The sequence below is a fragment of the Dunckerocampus dactyliophorus genome, chromosome 21 (assembly GCF_027744805.1).
Source record: "Dunckerocampus dactyliophorus isolate RoL2022-P2 chromosome 21, RoL_Ddac_1.1, whole genome shotgun sequence".
Taxonomy (NCBI): Eukaryota; Metazoa; Chordata; class Actinopteri; order Syngnathiformes; family Syngnathidae; genus Dunckerocampus; species Dunckerocampus dactyliophorus.
In genome coordinates, this window is record NC_072839.1 from 14,582,384 (window position 1) to 14,605,760 (window position 23,377).

At 42.3% G+C, this 23,377-nt stretch overlaps 3 protein-coding genes across 14 annotated transcripts in view; 2 read left to right on the forward strand and 1 right to left on the reverse strand.

The window, feature by feature from the left end:
- LOC129174317 (collagen alpha-1(XVIII) chain-like) overlaps positions 1 to 5,953 on the forward strand; it is a 44,515-nt gene extending 38,562 nt beyond the window's left edge. For 2 of the 3 annotated variants that reach the window (XM_054766208.1, XM_054766205.1), the window contains exons 26-42: positions 652 to 738; positions 816 to 851; positions 918 to 971; positions 1,068 to 1,124; positions 1,196 to 1,255; positions 1,322 to 1,372; positions 1,490 to 1,511; positions 1,603 to 1,671; positions 2,379 to 2,395; positions 2,473 to 2,571; positions 2,652 to 2,820; positions 2,912 to 2,985; positions 3,064 to 3,192; positions 4,291 to 4,338; positions 4,413 to 4,475; positions 4,547 to 4,860; positions 4,938 to 5,953. In XM_054766208.1, the coding sequence (XP_054622183.1) occupies positions 652 to 738; positions 816 to 851; positions 918 to 971; positions 1,068 to 1,124; positions 1,196 to 1,255; positions 1,322 to 1,372; positions 1,490 to 1,511; positions 1,603 to 1,671; positions 2,379 to 2,395; positions 2,473 to 2,571; positions 2,652 to 2,820; positions 2,912 to 2,985; positions 3,064 to 3,192; positions 4,291 to 4,338; positions 4,413 to 4,475; positions 4,547 to 4,860; positions 4,938 to 5,139 (1,551 nt within the window). In that variant the 3' untranslated portion in view covers positions 5,140 to 5,953. The remainder of the gene's footprint in view (positions 1 to 651; positions 739 to 815; positions 852 to 917; positions 972 to 1,067; positions 1,125 to 1,195; positions 1,256 to 1,321; positions 1,373 to 1,489; positions 1,512 to 1,602; positions 1,672 to 2,378; positions 2,396 to 2,472; positions 2,572 to 2,651; positions 2,821 to 2,911; positions 2,986 to 3,063; positions 3,193 to 4,290; positions 4,339 to 4,412; positions 4,476 to 4,546; positions 4,861 to 4,937) is intronic. The other variant, XM_054766206.1, reaches the window with a different exon arrangement.
- Positions 5,954 to 6,178: 225 nt separating this feature from the next.
- On the forward strand, positions 6,179 to 15,097 carry ggh (gamma-glutamyl hydrolase (conjugase, folylpolygammaglutamyl hydrolase)). 3 transcript variants are annotated; one of them, XR_008567306.1, is made up of 10 exons: positions 6,179 to 6,432; positions 6,497 to 6,605; positions 6,694 to 6,744; positions 9,595 to 9,679; positions 9,753 to 9,891; positions 10,710 to 10,816; positions 11,855 to 11,945; positions 12,021 to 12,155; positions 12,226 to 13,607; positions 13,751 to 15,097. XR_008567306.1 is itself a non-coding variant. In XM_054764939.1 (9 exons), exons 1-9 carry the CDS (start codon positions 6,267 to 6,269, stop codon positions 12,342 to 12,344), a joined length of 1,002 nt encoding a protein of 333 aa, XP_054620914.1. In that variant the 5' UTR covers positions 6,179 to 6,266; the 3' UTR covers positions 12,345 to 13,655. The 3 variants fall into 3 exon arrangements, 1 of the variants encoding a protein (XP_054620914.1); XR_008567307.1 differs by having other exon boundaries at positions 13,538 to 13,607; positions 13,751 to 15,086; XM_054764939.1 differs by lacking the exon at positions 13,751 to 15,097 and having other exon boundaries at positions 12,226 to 13,655.
- LOC129173795 (dipeptidyl aminopeptidase-like protein 6) overlaps positions 12,557 to 23,377 on the reverse strand; it is a 117,332-nt gene continuing 106,511 nt past the window's right edge. For 7 of the 8 annotated variants that reach the window (XM_054764936.1, XM_054764935.1, XM_054764931.1 and 4 more), the window contains 18 exons: positions 22,308 to 22,428; positions 18,732 to 18,886; positions 18,563 to 18,660; positions 17,802 to 17,925; positions 17,693 to 17,731; positions 17,337 to 17,605; positions 17,221 to 17,268; positions 17,035 to 17,153; positions 15,739 to 15,813; positions 15,287 to 15,394; positions 14,973 to 15,042; positions 14,715 to 14,909; positions 14,598 to 14,652; positions 14,442 to 14,541; positions 14,276 to 14,334; positions 14,138 to 14,210; positions 14,005 to 14,078; positions 12,557 to 13,870 (listed from right to left, as the gene is read on the reverse strand). In XM_054764936.1, coding sequence (XP_054620911.1) covers positions 13,721 to 13,870; positions 14,005 to 14,078; positions 14,138 to 14,210; positions 14,276 to 14,334; positions 14,442 to 14,541; positions 14,598 to 14,652; positions 14,715 to 14,909; positions 14,973 to 15,042; positions 15,287 to 15,394; positions 15,739 to 15,813; positions 17,035 to 17,153; positions 17,221 to 17,268; positions 17,337 to 17,605; positions 17,693 to 17,731; positions 17,802 to 17,925; positions 18,563 to 18,660; positions 18,732 to 18,886; positions 22,308 to 22,428 — 1,932 coding nt within the window. In that variant the 3' untranslated portion in view covers positions 12,557 to 13,720. The remainder of the gene's footprint in view (positions 13,871 to 14,004; positions 14,079 to 14,137; positions 14,211 to 14,275; positions 14,335 to 14,441; positions 14,542 to 14,597; positions 14,653 to 14,714; positions 14,910 to 14,972; positions 15,043 to 15,286; positions 15,395 to 15,738; positions 15,814 to 17,034; positions 17,154 to 17,220; positions 17,269 to 17,336; positions 17,606 to 17,692; positions 17,732 to 17,801; positions 17,926 to 18,562; positions 18,661 to 18,731; positions 18,887 to 22,307; positions 22,429 to 23,377) is intronic. The other variant, XM_054764934.1, reaches the window with a different exon arrangement.

Here is a 23,377-nt window from a genome sequence, read left to right on the forward strand (position 1 = left end):
TACTGTACACTGTAACTTTTCTTCAACATAATAGACACGACAACGTAACATTAAGAAGTGGGACAAACGTTAGCCTCACGAGCAGAGGTATGCAGAGCCGGCTGGTCCATTAGGCAATATATAGGCAGATGCTAAGAGGGCGTGGCCTCCATGGAGCGCCAAAAAATAGGAAAACATTTTTTAATATTATATTGTAAGTAGTTATTACTATTAAGTCATAAATTGGAAAAGCTCACGTTCATTCAAATGTAACTTCCAATTATTTGTATTACTATTATTATTATTATTACTGCAAATGATAGCAAAGAAGTATTCTCGCGGCCATAGTTTTTGTACAAAGTTTTGCATGTAGTTGTGTGTGTGTGTATATATATATATATATATATATATATACAGTAGCTTTTGGATGTAGTTATTTTATTTAGTTGGCAGAGCTCCGGACTTGGTTTTAAGATGTGTAGCGAAGCCTGCATTTCTACAAGATGTCCTCAATTATATTTTTGTCATGTTTGTGCCTCACAAACTGGCTCTAGGGACATATCAATGCTGAAACATCATTAAATCAGCTGCAAAAGAAGTGAATAAAAAAACATTTTTCACATTTTTATTCACATATTCAAGCATCCATTGTTTACATTTGTGTATGCACAGGGTGAAAAGGGCGAGCCGGGAATTCTCATCGCTGGGGATGGATCCACGTCAAGCCTGTTTGGTGTAATGGGACCTAAAGGGGACAAGGTTAGCTCTGCAGGAAGAGGTGTGCATGTGTACCTGTCACATACGTCCCAACAATGAAACCAAATGTGTTTTTGCAGGGTGATACCGGTGCAAGAGGCCCGGCTGGAGCGCCAGTAAGTCAAATAAAAAAACTCTTGTTTCCCCGCTGATGACGAAGTAACTGATTCATTCCATAACAGGGACCTATCGGAATGCCGGGGCCAAAGGGCGAATTTGGCTTTCCGGGAAGACCTGTAAGTACTTTAAAATGTGTCATCATCACACTTGTCCCAACCACAACGCAAATAAGATCGCTTCTAAAGGCACTGTACATACGGTGATGATATTAGGGACGTGCAGGTGTGATGGGACCAAAAGGAGAGAAAGGAGACTCGGTGGGCCAACCCGTGAGTGACACGCCATCATGTGCAACACCACGTATTCAACACGGCCATCAATGTCTTATGTCATCCCACAGGGACGTCCAGGCCCTCCGGGACCGCCGGGCCGTCCCGGGATATTCCGATACCCTAAAGGAGTAAGAAAATACTCCAAAATGTTCCAGGAATCCTTGAGTCATCAATAACTGTGCTCTCTCCTGCAGGCCCTGCAGACCGTGTACCCCATCCCTCCCAGGCCGTTCTGCAAAATGCCTGTAAGCCACCGAAAATAACCGCAAAATCAGAGCTACTGTATCTGCAACCTGCCGATGTTCTATCAAATAATAAGCATGTGGAAATGCATTTCTGACTGTTGTGTGTTGACGTTTCAGCTCAACGGAAGCATGGCGATCGGTACGTGGGGGTGATACATTCAGTACATGGCAACACATGGCCCGTTCTTTGTGAAAGCTTTCATAAAAAAGTGTGATTCTGTGTGCCTAAGGCCAATGTCAGAATGGACAGAAAGGAGAAAAGGGAGAGCGAGGCCTTCCCGGCATCCCGGCGCCACCTAGTGAGTCAGAATTTCCAAAATGTAAAAACAATGCTAAGCCTGCCCTTACGAAATACCTGACAACAGTCGTATGTAGTGTATTATTGTTGTTGTTAGTAACAGTAGTAGTATTGTGCTAATCGTCAGCGCCGTTTCTAATATTTTGACCCTCTCAAGTAGCTCCATAAGCTAACAAAAGTGTGTCAGCAAGCCTTATTGTCTTGGATTTTTGTCCAACAGCCCTATTAGTAGAGTGTGGAGGTGTGCCTAATGAATTGTCCAGTGGACATACAGTATGTACTGTATTATGACCACGATGATGATGATGATGATGATAACAACTATTATTATACAAATATTATTAATATTATATACAGTAATAATGCAGTTTATATTAATAATAATGATTCATATTATTTTGTAATGTAAATATATAATTATGTATTATTTTCATCATATAATATTAAATAATAACCACAGTAATAATTACTTTACCAAATATAATTAACATAATTAGATAACATAATTAAAAAATAAATAAGATAAATAATTATTTTTTTAAATGGAAAATAAAATGTTTATTATTATCTTAATATACTATTGTTATTATGTTTTTGATGTATTATTATTATTTTTAATATTAATCTTAGTAGTAGTAGTGGTAGTAGCAGCAGTAGTAATAGTATAATTCTTATAGCGTCATTAATTGTGTTTTCTGTCCACGTTAGATTATCCCAGAGGATGGGTAAGTTCAAATAAAAGTCTTTAAATGCAAGGGTTTTTTTAAGCCAAAGAAGTTTGATTTAATGTGCGTGGCGTCAGGGAATGAAGGGCGACCAAGGCATCCAAGGAGAGAAAGGCCAGAGGGGCGATGTGGGGTCACCCGGGCAACCCGGCAGCCCAGGGAGGCAAGGCCTGGTTGTGAGTGACGTTTCCATGGCGATACACGTCACATTAAATCGACACAAACCAGGCCATGACCTCCCCTCCACATGTTTCAGGGACCCAAAGGGGAGTCAGTGGTCGGCCCTCCTGGCCTTCCCGGTGCGCCTGGCGCCCCAGGCATTGGTCCAGCAGGACGTCCTGGACCACCTGGACCACCAGGCCCTCCAGGAGGTCACTCCGGATCAGCATACGGCTCAGGTTCAGGCTCAGGCTCAGGTGGAAACAGTGTGTCAATCATCCTCTTACTTTACATCCATCTTTTAATGTTAATAATCAGTATAACGTTCAACAATGTCATTGTTTTGTGTTGTGACAGCTTTGGCGTACACCGGCCCCCCTGGACCACCTGGACCTCCTGGCCCACGTGGACCCTCAGGAGGCTCTGCTACTGTATGTCGAATTGTGATGAAGGAATCGCTCCTCTTACCTCAAACTACATTTGTTTTCACCTATTTTTTGAATAAATAGGTGAAAACCTTTGCCACCGTGGAGGCGATGATGCAAAAGACATTCAGGGATGCAGAGGGGACACTGGTCTTTGTCACAGGGACAGGAAGTCTCTTCCTCAAGGTCTCACAGGGATGGAAGGAGATTCAGGTGCTGACATTTGAAGAGTGATATTTAAAAATATAGAATATCATGGACAAAATATTTACCACGGATAAAATATGAAATAAATATTTCACATTTTGATTCATAAATTTAAAAAATGTGCTGAAAATATTGTTTGTAATTATTATTTGTATTTATTACAACATAAATAATAAAATAAATGACACAAGATGTATTTTAATTATTGCATGTAATTAAAATACAAATGCATAAATATAAAATAATGTATGTATTTATAAATGAATAAAAACAGTTTATATTTCATTATTTAAATATTTATTTATAAATAATTTAAAAGTATGAGTATTGCATGTAATTAAAATAAAAATGCATAAATATAAAATAATATGTATTTATGGAAAGAAAATAAAAAAAACAGTATATATTTATTATTGAAATATTTATTTGTAAATTCTGTAAATTAAAACACTAAGAAATTCAAATATTACATGTAATTAAAATAAAAATGCATAAATATAAAATATGTATTTATTTATAAGAAAATAAAACCATGCGTATTGAATTATTGCTTGACTACTTAAAAATGAATAAAAATATATTATTGACATACTTAAACACTACTTACTAAATAAATTAATACACTCTGTATTTTAAATAATGTTCAAATATATATTACATTGTTAAAGCATGTATTGTAGTGTTTGTGAAAAATAAATACATATTTTATTTTACAAATTATTAAACAAATTTAACCACAATAATAAATCAATAATACAATTAAGTGGAAATATAAAATATTTATGTATTAAAAACAGATTTTTTGTATTTTGTAGTAATTTAAAATATTAAATTAATATTAATATTAAATTGTATATAATTTTAAAAATACACAAATATCAAAATAATTATACTTATAAATAATTACATATAATATTTATATAATATTATAAAATAATACAAATAAATAAAATATAAAAACTTTTAAAAGTAAAAAGTATTTACGCAGACATTGAGTGAATACTACATGCTCTTGATCTAACAGCCTATAAATCATGATTTTTTCAGTACTTATTTGTTGAATTGTACTTACAGTATGTGTTGTATTGCCTTTCCCTCTTCTAGCTTGGCAGTCTGGTCTACCACTCCAGTAACATCATAACACAACCCGAGGTACTTTTCCCCCCAGTATTTGATACATCGTCAAAATATTGCTATGAATGAACATGTCTTTGCTGTCCATTTAGCCTCGGGTTGCACAGCTGATCAAAGCCGACACAATCAAGCGAGTGCCTTCATCTAAAGACAGAGTAAGTGCTAACGAGAGTTTGTGTTGTTTGCTCATTCCACGGCTACACTAACTTCACTCCTCTCGCCGCAGCTCAACCTAGTGGCTCTCAACCAGCCCCACTCGGGCGACATGATGGGCCTGGACAACGCCGACCAGCTGTGCTACCAGCAGGCCAAAGCCATGGGCCTGCCCCACAATTACCGAGCCTTCATCTCCTCCAACAGGCAGGACTTGGTCCACGTGGTCTACCCCGGCTTCAGGGACATGCTGCCCGTGACAAACCTCAGAGGGGACGTGCTGTTCAGGAACTGGAGGTCCATCTTTAACGGCGAAGGGGGCATCATCAACGCCAGGATACCGATTTATTCCTTTGATGGACGGGATGTTCTAGCAGACCCTTTCTGGTCCGTAAAATGTCCTCCTTGCCGTCTTCTTTTTTGTGAACAAACTCATGCAAGTAGTCCTTATCGTGTCTTGACAGGCCTCAGAAGAGCATCTGGCATGGCTCCACCAGCAGGGGGCTGCGCGTGGTGGACAAGCACTGCGAGACGTGGCGGGCCGACCACATGTCCGTCACGGGCCAGTCCTCCTGTCTGACCTCGGGGCTGCTCCTGGGTCAGGAGACGCGGAGCTGCTCCAACGAGTACATCGTCCTTTGTGTGGAGACTCACAAGAACCCCTAGCGACGCCGCTCCGTCACGGACTGATCTGTGTTGTAGCGTTTAAGGTGCTAAAACACGCCGTGATGCTGGAATTGTCCCGTTTGTGCCTTGACGGATCGTCCCTTTGGCACATATAATGAAACATTCATGCAGGGCCAGTTTTCACTTAGTTTTAGGCAGTAACTCCATTGGGAATGTGCTAGATGTGGGCTTAATCTATGCAGCATCTTTTTTTCCAAGAGACAAAATTGACACAAGACATATTCCCCCAAAATTGTCCCCCCCGAGGATGGGTATGTCTCCACTAGGAGGGAACTAGAGACCTTTTTTGTCATGTTTACAGGTTGTCATGGAGATTTAGTAAAAACAGTATTTAACATGAAATGGCCACAGCTTCTTTTCCACTATTTTCTTTTTTTTTTGCCCCTCCAGTGACCACCAAATTAAAATGCACTGTACTTCAATGTTTATTTTTGAGATGGTTTTAATATTTTTTTTAGCTCAATAGGCTATTTAATTTAAATCCAGTGAATTATTTATACCGTCACAGCACATAAACATGAAATCAGAAGATCTAAGAATGTAATTTATCTTTTTTTTTATTGTTGATTATTTGTCTCATGTTGTGTCTCTTTTACGTTTTTGTACTTTTGTGTTCTAGTAATTGAAATCATGGAGATGAGTTCAAATGCTTATTTTGAGGGTGGGAAATGCCAGTATTTACGTGATACTGGACTTTTAAACATTTTAACTAGCGATGTTTTCATGCTGAAAAGTAAAATGTAGAAAAACAAATTCCAAATTTATTGGTGCTTTGTTCAATAAAGTTTTTTTCTTTCATAATAAAAGCCCCTGTTTGTTTTCTTTAAATATTGGCACATAAATGAACACCTACACAAAATGTCTCCCTTGGTTAAATTGTAACACATTTTAAAAGTTAAACTTACAATGGTTAAATTACGTGAAGAATGTTATATTAAAAACGTACATTCGTCTTTTTTTTAACGGAAGTGCTTTCAACACCAACGTCCGGTATAAAGTCGCGTGACGCGCACGAGGAATGGCGGCATGGGTTGAAAGTCCGAAGGTGAATGGACTTCAAACGATCGATTATTTTGGCCACGTCCTCTCACGCTGGTTGAATTTGGATGGCTTTTATTGACGACTTCGAGGCCGCCGAGAGACGCTGCATTTGCGGGAGGACCAAGTGGTCGTGTTGTACTTTTAGAATCATGTTTGTGCTTTTCTTTTGCGTTTATCTGGCATTCTTGCCGCTGTACTCCACAGCCACGAGGAATGACAAGCCAGTCATCGGTGAGTGACTTTAATGACTCCGCTTGTTTACGTGATGTCTTTTAATTAAGTTTGTGATTTAAAGGCATCCTGGCACAGGACCTTTACACACCTGAAGACAATCAAACTGCGTACATTGCTGCCTCTTACGTCAAGTTCCTGGAGTCAGCAGGTGCCAGGGTGGTCCCAATTATGTTCGTCTTTATCATTTAACTCATTCGCATGTTGATATTTAGTAATTATTCAACATTTAACCTTCCTTGTGTATTTTTTTTTCTGCAGGATCAACCAGCCTGATGAGGAGTATAAGAGACTATTCAACTCCATTAATGGGTAATTATTTTTTTTAGCAACTCTACCTTTTGTTTCATGGCATACTGCAAACTTCGTTTAGATCAGTGATTCCAGAAAAAATAATTTCCATTATTTGTATTTATTTTATTTGATGTTTTATCTTGAAAAGTGGCCGGATTCTGTGTTACATCCGTGTCACTTGACGCATGTCCATTGTGCGAGTGCTAACTTTCTCTCATGCCGCACAGATAGACTACTACTGTATTTTTACCATTTTTCTTTCACCTCATATTTGGTCTCAAATGCTGATACTATGTGGGAATGCATAAAGGTAAATTTTGATGACTTATTGAGTGCTAATGTGCACATTTGTCTCAAGTTAATTCATGCTAGCACACTGGCTTCTACCACACAGGTCAAACAGCGATGTCATAATCTCTCTGGAAAAACTCCAGGTTAGAACTGGTGGATGGTGGGTCGGCATTCATTTTGTGCTTTTAATTAGATGTTGTTCATGTCTTAGTTTGACGCAACACATAATAAATAAGATAAATTAGATCGCTAGAATGTACGAAACAGGATAATATCCGTTTTTGACCAGAAAAGGGAGAGAACCAGGTTTTTGTGAAAAGATGCACTTCAAGCATAACTTTCTCTTTGAGACAAATATCTAAACTATAGCAACAAACACAACAAATGTTTGTTTTTTTTTTTACATCAAAGCAGTTTATTTACAAATATAACATGGACAATTTTCACATTTGTAAGTGAACTATGCGCACGCATGCGTAACCTTCTACACTCCTTCACGCTCTCCACATCCACAACACTCATTCTTCACACTCCTACCGTCAGGCAGACGCTACAGGAGTTTGAAGTCCAGGACCACAAGGCTGGCAAACAGCTTTTACCCACAGGCCATCAGGCTTCTCAATGAAGCACTCACACACGCCGCATGCAACACACGCACACACTCGTAGCACTTTATTTGTATTATTTATCTGTATTAATGTCTCTCCTGTTGTTGTTGCTTAATTTATTGGTACATATGTTTATGTTCCTTTTCTTGGGAGAATGAACAGAATAAGAATTTCATTGCATAGTACAACTGTCCATTTTACGATGCATATGATAATAAAACTCTTGAACTCCCACTTCCTCCTTCCTGTCACATGCGATTCTTCCGCCCACACGATCTCTGTCGAGCTCTTATCAAATGCACTTCAGTCACCTAGTGGGTGTTTTTATGGCTTAAAATTGCTCTGAAGCCAAATGCGTGAGTGGGGAGTTGCGTCGTCACCTCTTTTAGCCTCTCGTGCAAAAAAACGTAAGACATATAAATACGGTGTTGGATCGGGCTTAATACAATGACTTGTATACCGATAGATCATAGAAGAAAGCGTCAGAGAATAGCATCACCGATAGCAACAGCCACACAAACCGGAAGTGGTACTTTCAAAGTAAAAGGTTTCAAATTGAGTCTCCTGTAAGTGTGCATAAACATGGAGAAATCTTAATAGGTAGCACCAAATAGCTTTGTGGCAAAATTAATTAGCGATGGACCGCCACAAATAAATGTATGGGAAACATTGCTACTGCAAAAATGCAAGTCTAAGATCCTCTATATGACAGGAATGTTAAGCTGTTTTTGAGGACCTATTGAACAGACAGTCGAAGATCATCAATGGTGTTTTTAATGACTTTGTGCAAAAATGGAAGCCAAAGATCCTCTATATCAGTGGTCCACAACCTTTTTGGACCCACGACCCGGCTCGTGTTCCCACAAATCTCAGCGGACCGGGTGGTGGTGGGGGTCGTATAGCGATGTAATTTATCTCATTTAGTATGTATTGGGTAAAACTAAGACGGGAACATCAAATTAAAAGCACAAAGTGAATACAGACCCACCACTACAAGCTTGGAGTTAGTTTTTCAGGGAGAAGATTATAGCGCCGCTGCTTGACGTGTGTGGTAACGGGCAGTGTGCTAGCGTGCATTTAACTTGAAGCTGTGCACACAACAAATACACACATTAGCACTCAATAACGTCAAACTTTTACCTTTATGCATTCTCAGTGTCAGCATTTGGGAGCAAATGTGAAGTGAAAAAACCTGATAAAAATACAGTATACTTGACAATCTGTGCAGAGTGGGAGAAGGCTAGCGCACATACAAGGACAGTCGAACAAAGTGGGACACTTGCAACAAACAAACATGCAAAAACGTCAAACTATGTATTTTTAGAATAAACTAATGGCCCATATTTCCAAAATTGATATGCATTTACTTAAAATTGTATTTAGGTATTTACAAAAGTATTTTGTTGTTGCGCCTGAAAGGTTTCCTTGGCTCAGTTTGGCCCCGGCCTGGTGGTTGAGGACCCCTGTTCTATATGACAGGAATGTTAAGCTGTTTTTGAGCACCTAATGCAAAAACAGTAGTCAAAGATCTTCTATGCTGTTTTTAATGACCTTGTGCAAAAACACCGTAGTAGTCAAGGATGTTGCAGGAGCGCTGTGCTGATTTTGAGGACCTCCTGCCGAAACCCTCGTCAGAGATCTTCCGACAGGAGTGTTCCACTGTTTTTAATCACCTAGTGCAAAAACGCTAGTCAAAGATCCACTATGTGAGAGGAGCCCTGTGATGTTTTTAAGGACGTGGAAAAATGCTAGTCAAAGGTTCGCTACATGACAGAGCACTCTGCAAAAATGCTGGTCAAAGATCCTATATATGACAGAGTTCTTCTGTTTTTGAGGACTTACTGCAAATATGCTAGTCATAGATCCTCTACATGACAAGAGTGCTCTGCTGTTTTGAAATGCAAATGAAGGTGTGTGTGTGTGTGTGTGGTGTTTCTGTGTTATTGTCTTTGCTTTGTGGTGTCAACAGTGTTCTTTACCCCGGAGGAGCGGCCAGCATCTTCTCATCAGGCTACCAAAGGAGTGCAAAGTTCTTTTATGAGATGGCCGTTGAGGTAAATGTGACACAAAAACAGAACACATGTTATTTAGATTTAAGTCAACATGTCTTTTCACGTGACGCTGTAGGCCAATCAGAGAGGAGATTACTTCCCCATTTGGGGTACCTGCCTGGGCTTTGAGCAGCTGCTGTTGCTGACCGGTGGAGTTTCACTGCTGACAGAGACGGACACGAGGGATGTGTCCTTACCGCTCAGCTTCACTAAAGGTTGTTCTTCTGTTTGGATGCAAGGTTGAACGTCCAACAGTTGCTTAACCTTTGAACCCAGCATGTTCAAGTCTTATCTGTGTGTGAACGCACTCGTGAGCAGCTACAAAGATTAAACTCTACTGCTGTGGTTCCCAAACTTTTTGCAGTTTAGACCTTTGACCTGAAGCCATGTACCCCGACTCCTGTACACTTAAAAACGTAAATCTTTTTGGTTCAAGTACATCAATCAATCAATTGGTTAATTCATTGTATTGTACTTCCGGGTCAAAAATGTGTATTTTGCATGGTGACATGCAAGTTTCACATGAGCACTGATAAATAATCATCATGCATGTCTTTTATTCCAGTTTGATCTCGGCATACTTTCATTTCAATGGCTTGAATTTGAGCTTCACTTGTTTGGTCCACTCACGATGGCTGTGGCTGAAGTCTAACAGTCATGATAAAGCCTCATTTTCTGGGGTAATCCCCCCCCTCAGTGACAGGAACACCAATATAAATGAAATGAAACACTCTTAACACACACAATAATCATCACACTTGTCTGTTCTTGCAACGTGAGGCAATCAGATGCACTGACTTTTTTTCATTTTTATTCACACGTACCCGTGGGGGTACGTGTAACCCATTTTGGGAACCTATTCTCTACTGTCCATAGCTTTCATTTATTATGCATTCCACCGGAAATGACCAACTTGTTGTGCACTTATCCACTTATGTTTTTTTTCCAGAAATATGTTCAGATCAAATAAAATGGTTGAAAGTCATCACTTCAAGAAAGAAATAAGTGAAAAATAATATGATCTTCTTTCCAGAGGCCAAAGACAGCAGAATGTTCCGAGGTTTCCCGGCTGAACTCATGGACGCTTTGGCGTCGCAGCCTCTGACTGAGAACTCTCACCGCTGGAGTTTGGCCGTGGAGGTACAGTCCTTATTTACAATATCTAGAAATCATGTAATCCCGGAAGAAAGGGACAATGTTGTAGCTGAACATTTCTTCTTCTTCAACTTCCTGTTTGTTTCCTTGAGAGATTACCAGGAAAGTATTATTATAACAAGTATTATATTTCCTATTAATATTAGATGTCGGCAATAGAAAACAAAAGTACCGTAATTTGCGGCACATAAGACACACCCACTAAATTTAGATGGAAAAAACAGATTTGTAGATATTTAAGCCGCACACGATTCCGTGAGGACCATGTAGCTCTCTGACAGGAGCCAATCATGAGCTATGAGAACTCACAGCGAGCTTATCAACCCATCGGAAATGTCAGGACCGTCCTGAGACAGGTTAGTTTGATGCTACTGATGGTGGTGTTGCCATAGTCATCCTGTTGAGGGAGGCGCCCTCTGGTGGCCAGAGGCAGCTGAATGAATCATTGCAGCGCCCAGCTCAGTATTTCAATATGTTTGGACTAATAGACCATTCTACCAAAAACTGCAATCATTTAAGTAATTCATAGTGAGGGAATGTAGTATTCTACATTGTCCAGGGCGTGAACATAAAACATTCCATCCTGTCTGCCATTGATTCTGCTCCCTACAAGGTAAACTGTCTTAAATGGCTTATTTACTGTGTGTACTATATTGGGTGATACAAATGTGAAGGTGACTATATGGGTGTTATTTCATGTCTAGAGGCCTCTAATGTTAGGAAAGGTATTTAGAACATTGTAAATTTCCAACGATTTACAATGAAACAACACAACAAAATATCAATTAAAACATGCAAAAAAAAAAGCAGCATCCAGGTCAGTTTTTGCGAAGCCCGCAAACATAAAGCGCCTCACCTTTCCAGCTTGCGTGTGTAAACCCCTCCCTGCTTAGTGTGGACACGTGGTGCAGCTTTAACAGAAAAGACGCCTCGTTCCCTTTTGGTGGCAACCGGCACATCCCTACTGTCTCAATATTCTAGTCCATGCAACATCTGAGAGTCCCTGTTTGTTTTCCGTTGAAGGCGTACAACACAACCCAAGCGCTGAAGACGTTTTACAAAGTTCTCTCCACAAACACAGATGGAACAACAGAGTTTTTGTCCACAGTGGAAGGTATCAATAACACTCTTCATTCGTACTTTACAGCCAAGAAACTTTCTTGTAATGTTGTCCCCCCCCGCTCATTAGCGTTCGATTATCCAATTTACGGCACCCAGTGGCACCCGGAGAAGAATGCATTCGAGTGGAGGAAGCCGTACATCGCTCACAGCCCCTCTGCTGTCCAGGTCACCTTCTTTATGGCGGAGTTCTTTGTGGGTGAAGGTAAGACAGCAGCTCTTTCTATTATATCTGTTGTGGCAAAACCAAACAACTTTATTGCATCTCCTAACAGCCAGGAAGAATTATCACAGCTTTGCGTCAGAGGATGCGGAGGCCCAAGCGCTCATATACAACTTTAGTCCGGTGAAAACCCGGAAGAAGAGTGTCTTCGAGCAAGTGTATTACTTTTAAGCTAAAAAGAGGCTACACTTAACTATATGGTGTATTGTTAATGCAGTGTAGGATTGACAACAATGCAATCTATATATTTTTGATGTACAATTTTTAACAAAATTTAGCATTAATTTCAAAGATTACATAACCACATATACAAAACATAAGTGAATTATATTTTTCAAATGTAAATTGTAAAGATATTTGTGAAATTAAACAGTCCAAAAACATTGAAGGCAGAGTAAGTCTTTATTTTGTCGTAGCCACCATTTTATTTCATAATCGCCGTTCCGTAAAAAAAAACAAAAAACTGATGCAGCTAGTGGCCTTTTTATGATATTCAACTTTAATCCCATAAGTGTATAGTTAGATGTAACCGTGGAAAAAGCTGTTGAAATGCACAAATTTTCCTCAGAATAAAATAACATTTGCACATCACAGTACAACCAGAAATGTAATTGACGCTACCCATTAAAGAACATTCAAGATGTCAAACTGGCGCCGCGTTTAACATAAAGACATGCAGTGAAACAAAATGTGCCTTAGTAATTTCAATTTGTACGACAAAGGCTATCAGTTTTAAACCAACCATGCAGATTCTGTACATTTTAGCATTGTGCTAATTCATATCACATAGCCGTTTATCCAGTGTTGCTTTTCAAAATATAGTTTACAATGTTGAAATTCAGTTTAGAAAGGATATTTTTGGGAGGATAACACAGTACAAACAATAGAAGGTACAGCTTTTAAGAGTCTGGCGATAGCTGCTAATGTGCTTGCTCGTTTCCGCGTTAGCTTCATTTAAAGAAAGTGAATCTTGTGGGATATATCCTAAGGTAAGTCAGTTTACCTTTCACTGTGCACACTTCTACAAAGTTGTAATCCATCTTGTACAAATGTCTACGTTCACGTTAGCTTGAGAAGAGCTAGCCTAACCAGTTTGTGTTTAGTTGTATTTTGGGGAGGGTGGGGGCAAAAGTAAGGCAGTAAGGTGAGTGAAACAAGTAGCCGGTTAAAGATGCCAACACAGTGGAAACAAAACGCTTGAACAATCTCGTGGATGCTTGTGTGCTACTTTACATACATTGAACAATTGACAAAGCACAGTCCAACACAACGTTAGAAAACAGTGATGCTACCAACCAGGTATGTGATGTTTTTTTATTTGTCATTATGATACAAGTTTTAAAGGTGTTCTTTCCCTTACACAGTGTAAGTCCTGCTTTTCCACTGCTGCACATGAATGGATCAGTATATTCCACAGCGTCACTCTTAATCCAGGTGAGCTTTTTTGGATTGGAGGCAGTCTCAAGTCCAGCATGCTGTAGTTGCATAATATTGCGGACACCATTGTTGTGCTTGGACATGTTGATAGACTGAGCAGGTCCGTCAAGCTAACCTTCGTCCTCATTGTCTTCATCTAGGTCCTCGTCCAAGAGCCTTTCTGGTAGCCTGAAGCATTCCTCGAAGAAGTTGACCAGTGACTGACTGAGGTGCTGCTTGGTGCCCTCGTTGTGGATGAAGTGGCCTTCATCTGGGTAGATCTGAGACAACATGAATGAATGAGACAGACAGACAGACAGACAGACAGACAGACAGACAGACAGACAGACAGACAGACAGACAGACAGACAGACAGACAGACAGACAGACAGACAGACAGACACCAAAAACATACTTGTAATGTGTAGTTGGCCTTTTCATGGATGAGCTGAGCAATCATTTTTGCAGTATGCTGGAAATGGACCTTCTCTGCAAGGGAGGACACACTATCAGAATATATCTTTCCATGTACAGCATCAACTTCTTACCGTCTGCAGTTGGATGGATTATGAGAAATTTCTTGTCGACCAACTGAGCTGCCCGGTGTGCTACATTGGCCATCTGGGGACAAAAATGCAGAAACACAACAGCTGCAATGTTTACAATGATGAATGACTCATAATTACCATGTATGCCCGGGGGTCAGGCTTGGGCATCCCCAGGTACCGCTCTGAAAAAGCCGATGCTGAAAGACAAGCAAGTTGTGTTTGTAAGAGCTGAGGGTGGCTTGGTCGCATATTAACGTCCCACTGAGGTGAGTATTACTACTTTGCAAAATAAAAAATGACTAACCATATAATTCAAAGTCTGTGATTGGTGAGAGGACGGCACCGCATCGGGCTGGAGAGAGGTCGTCGCTGAGCAACAAGCTGGTGATGTAGCCTCCATACTCCTGAGGGACAACAGCAGTCATTTCTACCAAATAACATCTGCAATTGGGAAACTTACCTTTCCAAACGCTCCCACTCTGGTCTTGTCAATGTAGGGCTCTTGCAAAATAAAACTGCAACACACATGAATACAAATGAAATGTATTGTTTTATTCCTGTGTCACATGCCACGTACCTGATGGCCTCCCTCTGGTCGTGCTCCTCCAACACGCCCACCTTCTTGTAGATGCGATGTAGCAGGTTGGTGCCCTGGAAGCCACTGCCCCGCCCATCACAGCGCACCACAATGGCGCCAAAGCTGCTCACCAGTGCTATGGTCCAGTCCATGTGGAAGCGCTCCGACACGCTCTGGCCACCGGGGGTGCCATCGCTGCACGTGGGCCATTTAGGAATGACAATTTGTTGGTTATATTAGTGTGTGTTTCACACTTACACAAGCAGCAGCAGAGGGTAGTGTGACGTGTCCACAAAGCCTGCAGGTTTGAGGATCTGCATTGATAAAGCTGTGGAAGGCACACAGACATTTTACCACAATTACTTGCATCCTTATGTACAGTCGTGGGGAAAAAACTACAGTTTAACGCTCCTGCACACCCAAACCCTAGCTCCAACTACCCTTTCAACTTTATTGCAGACACACAGGTCCATATCACTATACAAGTACTATAAAACTAGTCCTACTCCTAACCCATAGGGGGTGCTGCGTATGTCATGCCAAAATAATCTGTATCAAACATGGACACATACTGTAGTCATCCATGTTGATCTCCTGGTATTCCACGATGGGCATCTGCATGTTGTCCAGCATCAGCCTCAGCATTTCATTGCTCTCCAGTTTGTGGACTTCAACAAGACCTGAAAAGGACAAAATGGTCAATTCACTGATGAAGTGGTGCGTCTCATATGCTGCATGTTCTTCCACCTGTAATAATATCTGAGTAAAGCTGACATTTATTAGACTAGCCATTACACTTACAGTAAGTAATGTGATTTCAGCATGCTGATGTTGCGCACGCTCGTAATTTAATGACATCCTTTGCCAGGCGCAATCAGATTACCTCGCTGGACTTGTCGACAAACAGACTCCACACGTGGAAGGTCGTTGTAATTAGATTATTAGAACAATGTTAGTGTAGGGCTGTCCCCCTACAAAACCCACTGCAAACCTGCATGGTTTCATGAGTGTAGGCCACACTCACCCTCTGCATCCTGGCTCTCGACAGCGTCATCATCTCTCTGCGTCTTATAAATAGACAGGAACGGGACATCGGGGCCTAAATGGAAAACCACCAAGTCACCAGGGTTGTATTAGTAAGACAACAATGACAGAATAATAATAATAATACAAGATGTCAGGGTGGAATAGCTTTTCCCCATCGACGCAAAGCTTTCACAACTTTTAAGGCAAATTGGGAGCACAAGCCACACTTCTTATTGCATCTTCCGTACCCGCCATCCCGGTAATGATGATGTCACAACTTTATCATATCAAGCAAGCCACCTTTGTCCCCACAACCCGAGAGAGAGAAGTGCTTTGATTTTGCAATCTCATTTCCCCCAGAGTGTTTGCCGGTCATGTGACTGTGCCGCGATGTGAGGATGATAGCATTTGTTTGCTGCACATAAATCAAATGCATGTGCACAATCTAGTGAACTAAATAAGGAGTTTTCATTTCAAACTACAACCACGAGAAGTGTAACAGTACTCCAAGGGCACAGTAAGGGAGCAAACACAAAAATAAATAAATAAATAAATATTTGTGTCCAATGGGCATACAGGAGACTTTCATGACGGAAGAGGGTTTTCTAGGGCCCTATTAAACCTCTTTAGTTTTTTTTTTTTACATTTTACACTTCTGTTACCGGCATAGAGTTTTTTGGGTTAGTGAATAGTTAGTGTCCGTTAATTAAATACAAAAATCCTTACATTTATTGAGGTAATACATCAACGGACAATTTTGCCAGTAACTTAGAAATGGATGTCAGCCTCTGCACACATTGCTACAACAAACTGCAACGCCGGAAGTGTGTTTACGGTTAAGACGAGCTGGGTGCAAGAATAAGCGTGTCGTCATCCGGCATTGTAAAACACAACGCGGTGAAAATATACTCTTCCAGCCTGAGTCGCATGCTACGCTAAGCTAGCTTCCATTCACACTACATAAGAGAAGGTGCTGTTTCGTCTTAATGATGAGATTACGGCACGATTGAGCCGTCCGCCAGGGAAATACTTCCTCACAATGACAGCATTTCATTCACATTATGTAAATTCCATCAGTAACTCCAGAAATCATAGGGTCCTAGTTTTCAAGCTCTGGCTTCTCCTTGGCACTATTGCTAACATGACTGCCTATGCCAGAGGCTGGGCTGCACTGTATTTGTTTATCGAGTAGACATGTGACTTTCACCAGGCATTTACACTTAATGTGTTCCGTGTGGGGAAGTCAGTATGCCTCTGCACAGTACCAAAAATCCTGTTGTTCACTGGGTGTCACCTTGGCAGTGCAGCAGGAAGTAGCTCATGTTGTGGCAGAAGGAGCCGCCAATGTAGCCGCAGCTGTCGGACAGGCCGCATGACAGGCAGCGACGGTTGAACGAGCCAAAAGTGTCAGCGCTGAGGGCACAAAAGTCAAAAGATAAGACCTAGAATTCCAGCTGAAATTAGCAATGTGTCAAAATACCTGTACAGGTGTCTTCGCTTAGGGCCGTCTTCTGTGCTCAGAAAGTATCTACAGGATGGGAACCAAGCTTGAGTTAAGACACGGATAACGGTAAAGAAGGAATCTGTGATGCTCACATGAGCTGGCTTTCCTCGTCGTAGGCCAGGACCTGCGTGACGTCCCAGTCACCGGACGTGATGGACTGCAGTGTGTCCGTGCTGGTGTTTGGCTGCAGGTCCACAAAAATATCCAATATTAAAAGTGTGCATGTTGATGTCAACATGAGTGACTCGTATACCTGCGAGACGGACATGGAGATATGGAAGAACTTTCCACGGCCTCCTTGTGGGATGGCCCGTGTGAAGAACAGCTTCAGACCGTCTTTGGAAAACAGAGGCTTGTCGTTCTAAAAGACATGACAACACTCCAGCGTCAGGTGTCACACTCACAGGAGCTATCAATAGCAGCTTTTGGATCCACGTCAATGTCTCACCTGCCTGTGAAGCCATCCCTCGCTCTCGTCCTCGTGTTTCTGCGTAGAACAGAGGACAGGTTGGCACTGGACAACTCAGATGCACTGTATTTACACGGTCTAGGCTGACCTTCATGCAGACGCCCGTCGTGGCCTCACACAGCGTCAGCATGGAGATGTTCTGCGCCCGGTTCAGCCAGTTGACGGCCAGTTTGGTGGTGGTGGCCCATTTCACCATGGTCACGTAGAACTCACTGGCATACAACGTTACTCATCGTTATTACAGTATATCTTCTCAAGGGAAGCTTCGATCTACTTGTTAGTCAGTAGTCAGTGTATAGCAGTATAGATTTACTATGCACTGAATATGAGGCCACACAAGCATTTGGACATGGAATAGTCCAGAGCTGCACAGGTTGTTCTTGTAATCCTCTTCCACTCCTCCTTGGTTGCAGATGGTGGATGTTGGGCACCTTGTGCTCCTCCACCTACCTTCCTTTCACTTCAGGATGCCCTACGGGTGCTCAATTGCGTTCCGGTCTGGAGACTTGCCTCCCCAGCAAGGCACCCGTCATCTTGGAGGTGTGTTTGGGGTGAAAATGTGACGTGCTGGATGCGTGTTGGAATTCATGTTTCCCCTCAATGAACCGCATCTCGCGAGTGCTGCCAGCACTCATGCTTGACTGAAGACGGCCACAGTTGTGTGTTGAGTCATTGTCAGTAGATAGTAAGTATATACTAGTACTGCAGTGCAAGTTGGACATTGACTACTCTAAACCTTATGTAGGTACTGTAGTATTGCCTGTGCACAAGACGCATACAGACACCAAAAAACATGAGGGATGCAGAAGATGTAGGATTCTTGCAAAGCATATTGTGAGCGCGCCTCACCTTAATCTTGGGTCATCAGGTCTCCTCATCTCGATGGTGTGAAGAGGACCATTCAGGTTGACCACATACAAAGTGATAACGGGGTTCTCCTCACCAGCCTGCAGGTGTTGTTGGATTTTAGCCACTCTACTAAGTGAAGACATCTCATTGATGGAGTTGGAGGTTCTACCTTGGGGTAGTGGTACTCCTTCCCTGTGGGGTACGGCATGCCAGTAAACATGGGCAGCTCCATCTTGGGCACCAGGCTGTCGTTGATGGTGGCGTATGCTAACCTCGCGCCATCTGGAGACCACCAGTGGGCGACGTGGGAGCGTAAAATCTCCTCTGAAATAGTGATCACAACACAGCTATGAAACAAACGTATGAAGACGGCAAACGAGAAGCGCCTTTTAATTACATGGCTGCAGGCCAGCTCGCTAACACTGTTGTCTGACAGCCAACAAGATAGAAGATGTGTTTAATGGCGTTTAATTACAAGTACATTTTGTTTTCCGGTCCCCCTCTCGCCCCTTGAGGGGATCAGTCGCTGCCAACATCGATAATTTGTGCACATAAACGCTTTTATTAAGAAGATTGCACTGAGAGAGCGCAGACCTCCAGCAAGACTTGAAGAAGTTAGGTCATATTCACACGTTCTTTGCAACTGGCACTTTGCTGAAGAACCTTTCACCTCGGAGAGGCTTGACCCTGAAGATGCTAACGGCTGAGCTCCACCGTGCTGATGTGCACTTAACCACTAATGGCTGCTGGTGGCACATTCAGGCACGAAAGCCATGAATGCTCACACTTGTGGTTCGGTACTCCGTCCAGACTTTGGTGCGGTTGGCTCAGCAGCATTTTTGTCATGGGACCAAAGACTGTGCAGTAAAGAACAAATTAAGAACGATCTCGCCCTGTCCAGTCCCAATGTTCTTCAATCGCTTGTCCCAGCTCCACCCCTACTATTCCTGCACCAGCTGACTGTCTGGCCCACCCAGCACTACAGAAACAGGCGATGAAGCGGACGCTCCCACCATCTGTGGCTACTTCCCACATATCCTACTCAGACTTCAATCACAGTTATTAATGTGACCTTAAGCTGTTGTGTCTCTCTTTTCTGTGTTCAGTGGTCTCAACGATAGATTTGCAAAGCAGTTGGAACAGGAGGAGGATACCACACTCATATGCTGCAAAGCAAAACCATCATCCAGTTGACTAATCTGTTCAACAGGACGGGTTCAAAACTAAAGTTAGGACTCGGGTAGCTTTGGAGAGCTTATTACAGCAAGTACAACCGCTCCAAAATGCGCACCAAATCTTTTTTTTTTTTTGGTCCACAAGAGTGTGAACACAGCCTACATTCAAAAGCAGATAAAAGCTGCTTGTTGTGTTCCAATATTCCCAGCAGAGGGCAGTAGTACCACATGTTAAAGTGGCACACCAGCTAGGCGCAATCTTGAGATAATGGGGACATTTAAATCGAGCAAAAACTGGCTTAATTACAGCACCAGGCTTATTTTCCAGGCCTTTATAGCAATTGTGAAATGACATTGAAAGGTTCATAACAGCACAGATGTACGTCTCTCTCTCCCTGGCTTAGGAACAGGCCGGCTTGTGAGTGGGCGTCTTTTGTTTGTCAGCCAGCGATGTAACAATTTATGTGAAATACACTGCAGTTACCTCCGCCTGAACTGTGCTGACGATGTCAGGAAATCTCATTAGCGCTGGCCTCAATAGTGCAGTGGTGCACCCTTGATTGTGTTCTGATGTCATTTCAGAGGTGGAGTTTTTTTGCACGCCGTCACCAACACGGGCTGGGTGGTGATCGCACCTGCAGGTGCGAGTCTCTCACGCAAACAGACAAACATCCGCAGGGCAAGCGTGGATCAAATCAAAGTGACGGCGGGTTGTTTTATCAGAAGAAAGCAGCCAGTCACATGATCCATGACACTGATTCGCTCTTTAAATGTTGCTTTTCATATTTTCAGTGTCGCCTTCATTGGATGCACTACACACACACACACACACACACACACACACACACATTCATGGATTAAGGCGGCATTGCAAACCAGAGGATATTCAAGCCCGGGAGATTATTCGCCAACCTTTTTAGCCCTCCCTGCATCAAATCTGCCGCTCGGCAACAGGCGCGGCTTAAAAAACCTCATTTCTCCTCGGTGGCATTCCGAGCCCTGTCTTGACCTTGGCCCCAGAAGAGTCTCGGTCATTAGCAAGCAAAATCAGCCTGGCCGCCGCAGTCAGTCAACATTATTACACAAGCAGTGCACTCTTTCCTGAAAGGGGGAATAAAGTGGCACTATTAAGTAAATGCTGAGTAGCATTCTTCAGTCAGTCAGATAGATGCTCTTTCACTGGCAGTATTCCTCTTGCCTCTCATGCCTAGCATTAGATCTTGGGAAGGTTAGCCAGTGCCTGACCTGTACTACGTTTTGCCTTTTTTGTACACCCTTACGCAAGGATATTAGACCCAAAACAAATATAGGACACCCAATCGGAACACTCTTCTACTCCTGAACCGCTGCCCACAAAAGGGTCCAAATTTGGCAAAACATGCACCCGTTCTGTGTTGCCAGTGCTATTATTTTTCTGGCTAATACACCACATGGTGGCGCTGTTATTAAACCCTAAAAACAAATCAGTGTGTTCTACAAAAGAACAACCTATATACCTATATACTTGTATATAGGGGGCACTGCAAATTTACAGTCGTAAAAACAGTTGAACACCATGGGTTAGGGTGTCCTAATTTTTCAGCATGACTAACTATGCTGACTAAAAATATTGTGATGACAAAAGCCGGACCCCTTAAATATATTTATTCTGTTTTTATCATATATTATATTGCGAGGAAAGAATGTGCTTGGTACACAACCTTGAGGAACTCCATCTTGCTAACAAGTTACCAAAGAAGTTATTACTGTACTCCCCCCACAAAGAAACCAAGCCTCAGAACACATGACCTCCACCGGGAGATCTGAGAAATACAAGCGCATTTCTATTTCCTCACCAACCGTTCAGGCCGAGTGAATACTGACTGAAGTTAGCCATCCAAGCGAGGACGTACTTTTAAATGTCAGCCATGAAAACAAACGACGACGACAAGAGCCGCATGTTGGCAACATTAGATAAAAAACAGCCTAATCCTGACACACGGGTGGCCTCGGATAACCTTTCCCGTCGAGGCATTCAATTCCAGGAGCACACGCGGAAATGGAAGGTTTTACACAGCGCTAACAGCGTGTTGTACAGCACGTGCCAGTTTGTCTCCATCTTCTATCTCTATACCTGACACTTTTATTAAAAACGCTGCTCCGCTGGTGCAGAGCGTGCACCCGACGCTGCAAATACAAATTCATTAGTGGGATGCTAACGCAGCACCCGCCCTCATTTTCTTTCTTCTATTTTTTGAAGGCACATTGGCCTTGATCCGTTGCAATGATGCTAGGCGAGCTGCGTGACATTTGCATCAGGAGAGCGCCACCGCTGAATTCATGCAAATCAAGCAATGTAGAACACTCTCTTGTTCCTTTTCTTGGCCTCTGAACGGCGGAAGCAAATTGGGAGATTCTATTTTAATTTACCTTCACAGAATGGACGTGGGCGCGCCCGAAATACTAACTCAGCCGAGGACGCGAGGGACTGGCGCGACTCCTCCCCAATACAAGCCTAAGAAGCACAATTAGCCCCCATTGACTCCTCTCGCCTCTAATCTGACTTTAGGTGGGCAGTTAACGACACTTACCTTCATACAGCCAATCACTGAGCCCGTTGAAGACGACTCCTTCCTTGCCAGACGACACCAAGCGAATGGAGCGGCTCTCCACGGTGGAGCGATAGTAGATGTTGTTCTCGAAAATGAAGATCTACAGAAGGAAATCATAGGTTAAAGAGACTGCTGGAGCTCAGTACAAGATGGTCCTTGGACAGACCCTTGGGGAACTCCACTTTGTCAAACTAATTGCAGGTCCAACAGTGTAGTTGGATGAATAGTCATCCAGTTCTTAAAGGGATAGTTGGGTTGTTTTTTTTAAATCCCCATCAGCATTGTAGTCCAATAACAGAGACTTACACCCCGCCCATTTTTGTGATACAAATGTTTTAATCTTTTGAACGCATAGTTTTGCGAAGCCAAACTGTTAACTGTCCCCAGCAACTGAGCAGAACTACGTTCTTCATCACACAAACCCAAACTATCCCTTGAACGTGCACGTTTTTGGGAATTTTGCCCGCAATCCTTATGAACACATGAACACACATCTTTCTCTTTTCTGTGCGTCCTAAACAGCTAAAAAGAGGCAGCTAATTAATGCCCGTAATGGGACACGCCTAGAAAGCCCACAATTAAAACGCCTCCAACAAGGTTTAAGGTTTGACATCCATGCTGTGACCACCTGTAACAGGCACCGTCATGATTACGTGTCATACTTGCAGTAGTTTGGTCCTTTTAAGCATGAGCCAACTTGCTTCCTGGGTGATTGATTTCACATGGCAACATACTGTAGAAACAAACGCTACACCTGGCGTTAGCTTTTCCTAACTCCAAATCAAAAACACCACAGCAGTCGCGGAAGCTCTAATATGTAGTGTTCCTTTTGCTAGTGGCCTGAGGCATTGTGAGCACAGCGCTGATGCCTCTGGTGCGTGTGGTGTGTCACTACGCCAGCAAAGTAGTCCTTCGGAGTAACAGTGTTAATAACCATAATAATAATAATAATAATAATAATAATAATAACAATGCCGCTGTAGCTTGGTTTATATGCAGGTCACATGATGTAAATGGAGCGTTGTTGGCAGTTTTTTCAGAATGCTTCT

Coding starts and splice junctions, on each gene's coding strand:
- ggh (XM_054764939.1), top strand. CDS start 6,267: ATGGCTTTTATTGACGACTTCGAGGCCGCCGAGAGACGCTGCATTTGC. Junction 6,745..9,594: donor CTATTCAACTCCATTAATGG/GTAATTATTTTT, acceptor TGGTGTCAACAG/TGTTCTTTACCCCGGAGGAG. Junction 9,680..9,752: donor TTTATGAGATGGCCGTTGAG/GTAAATGTGACA, acceptor GTGACGCTGTAG/GCCAATCAGAGAGGAGATTA.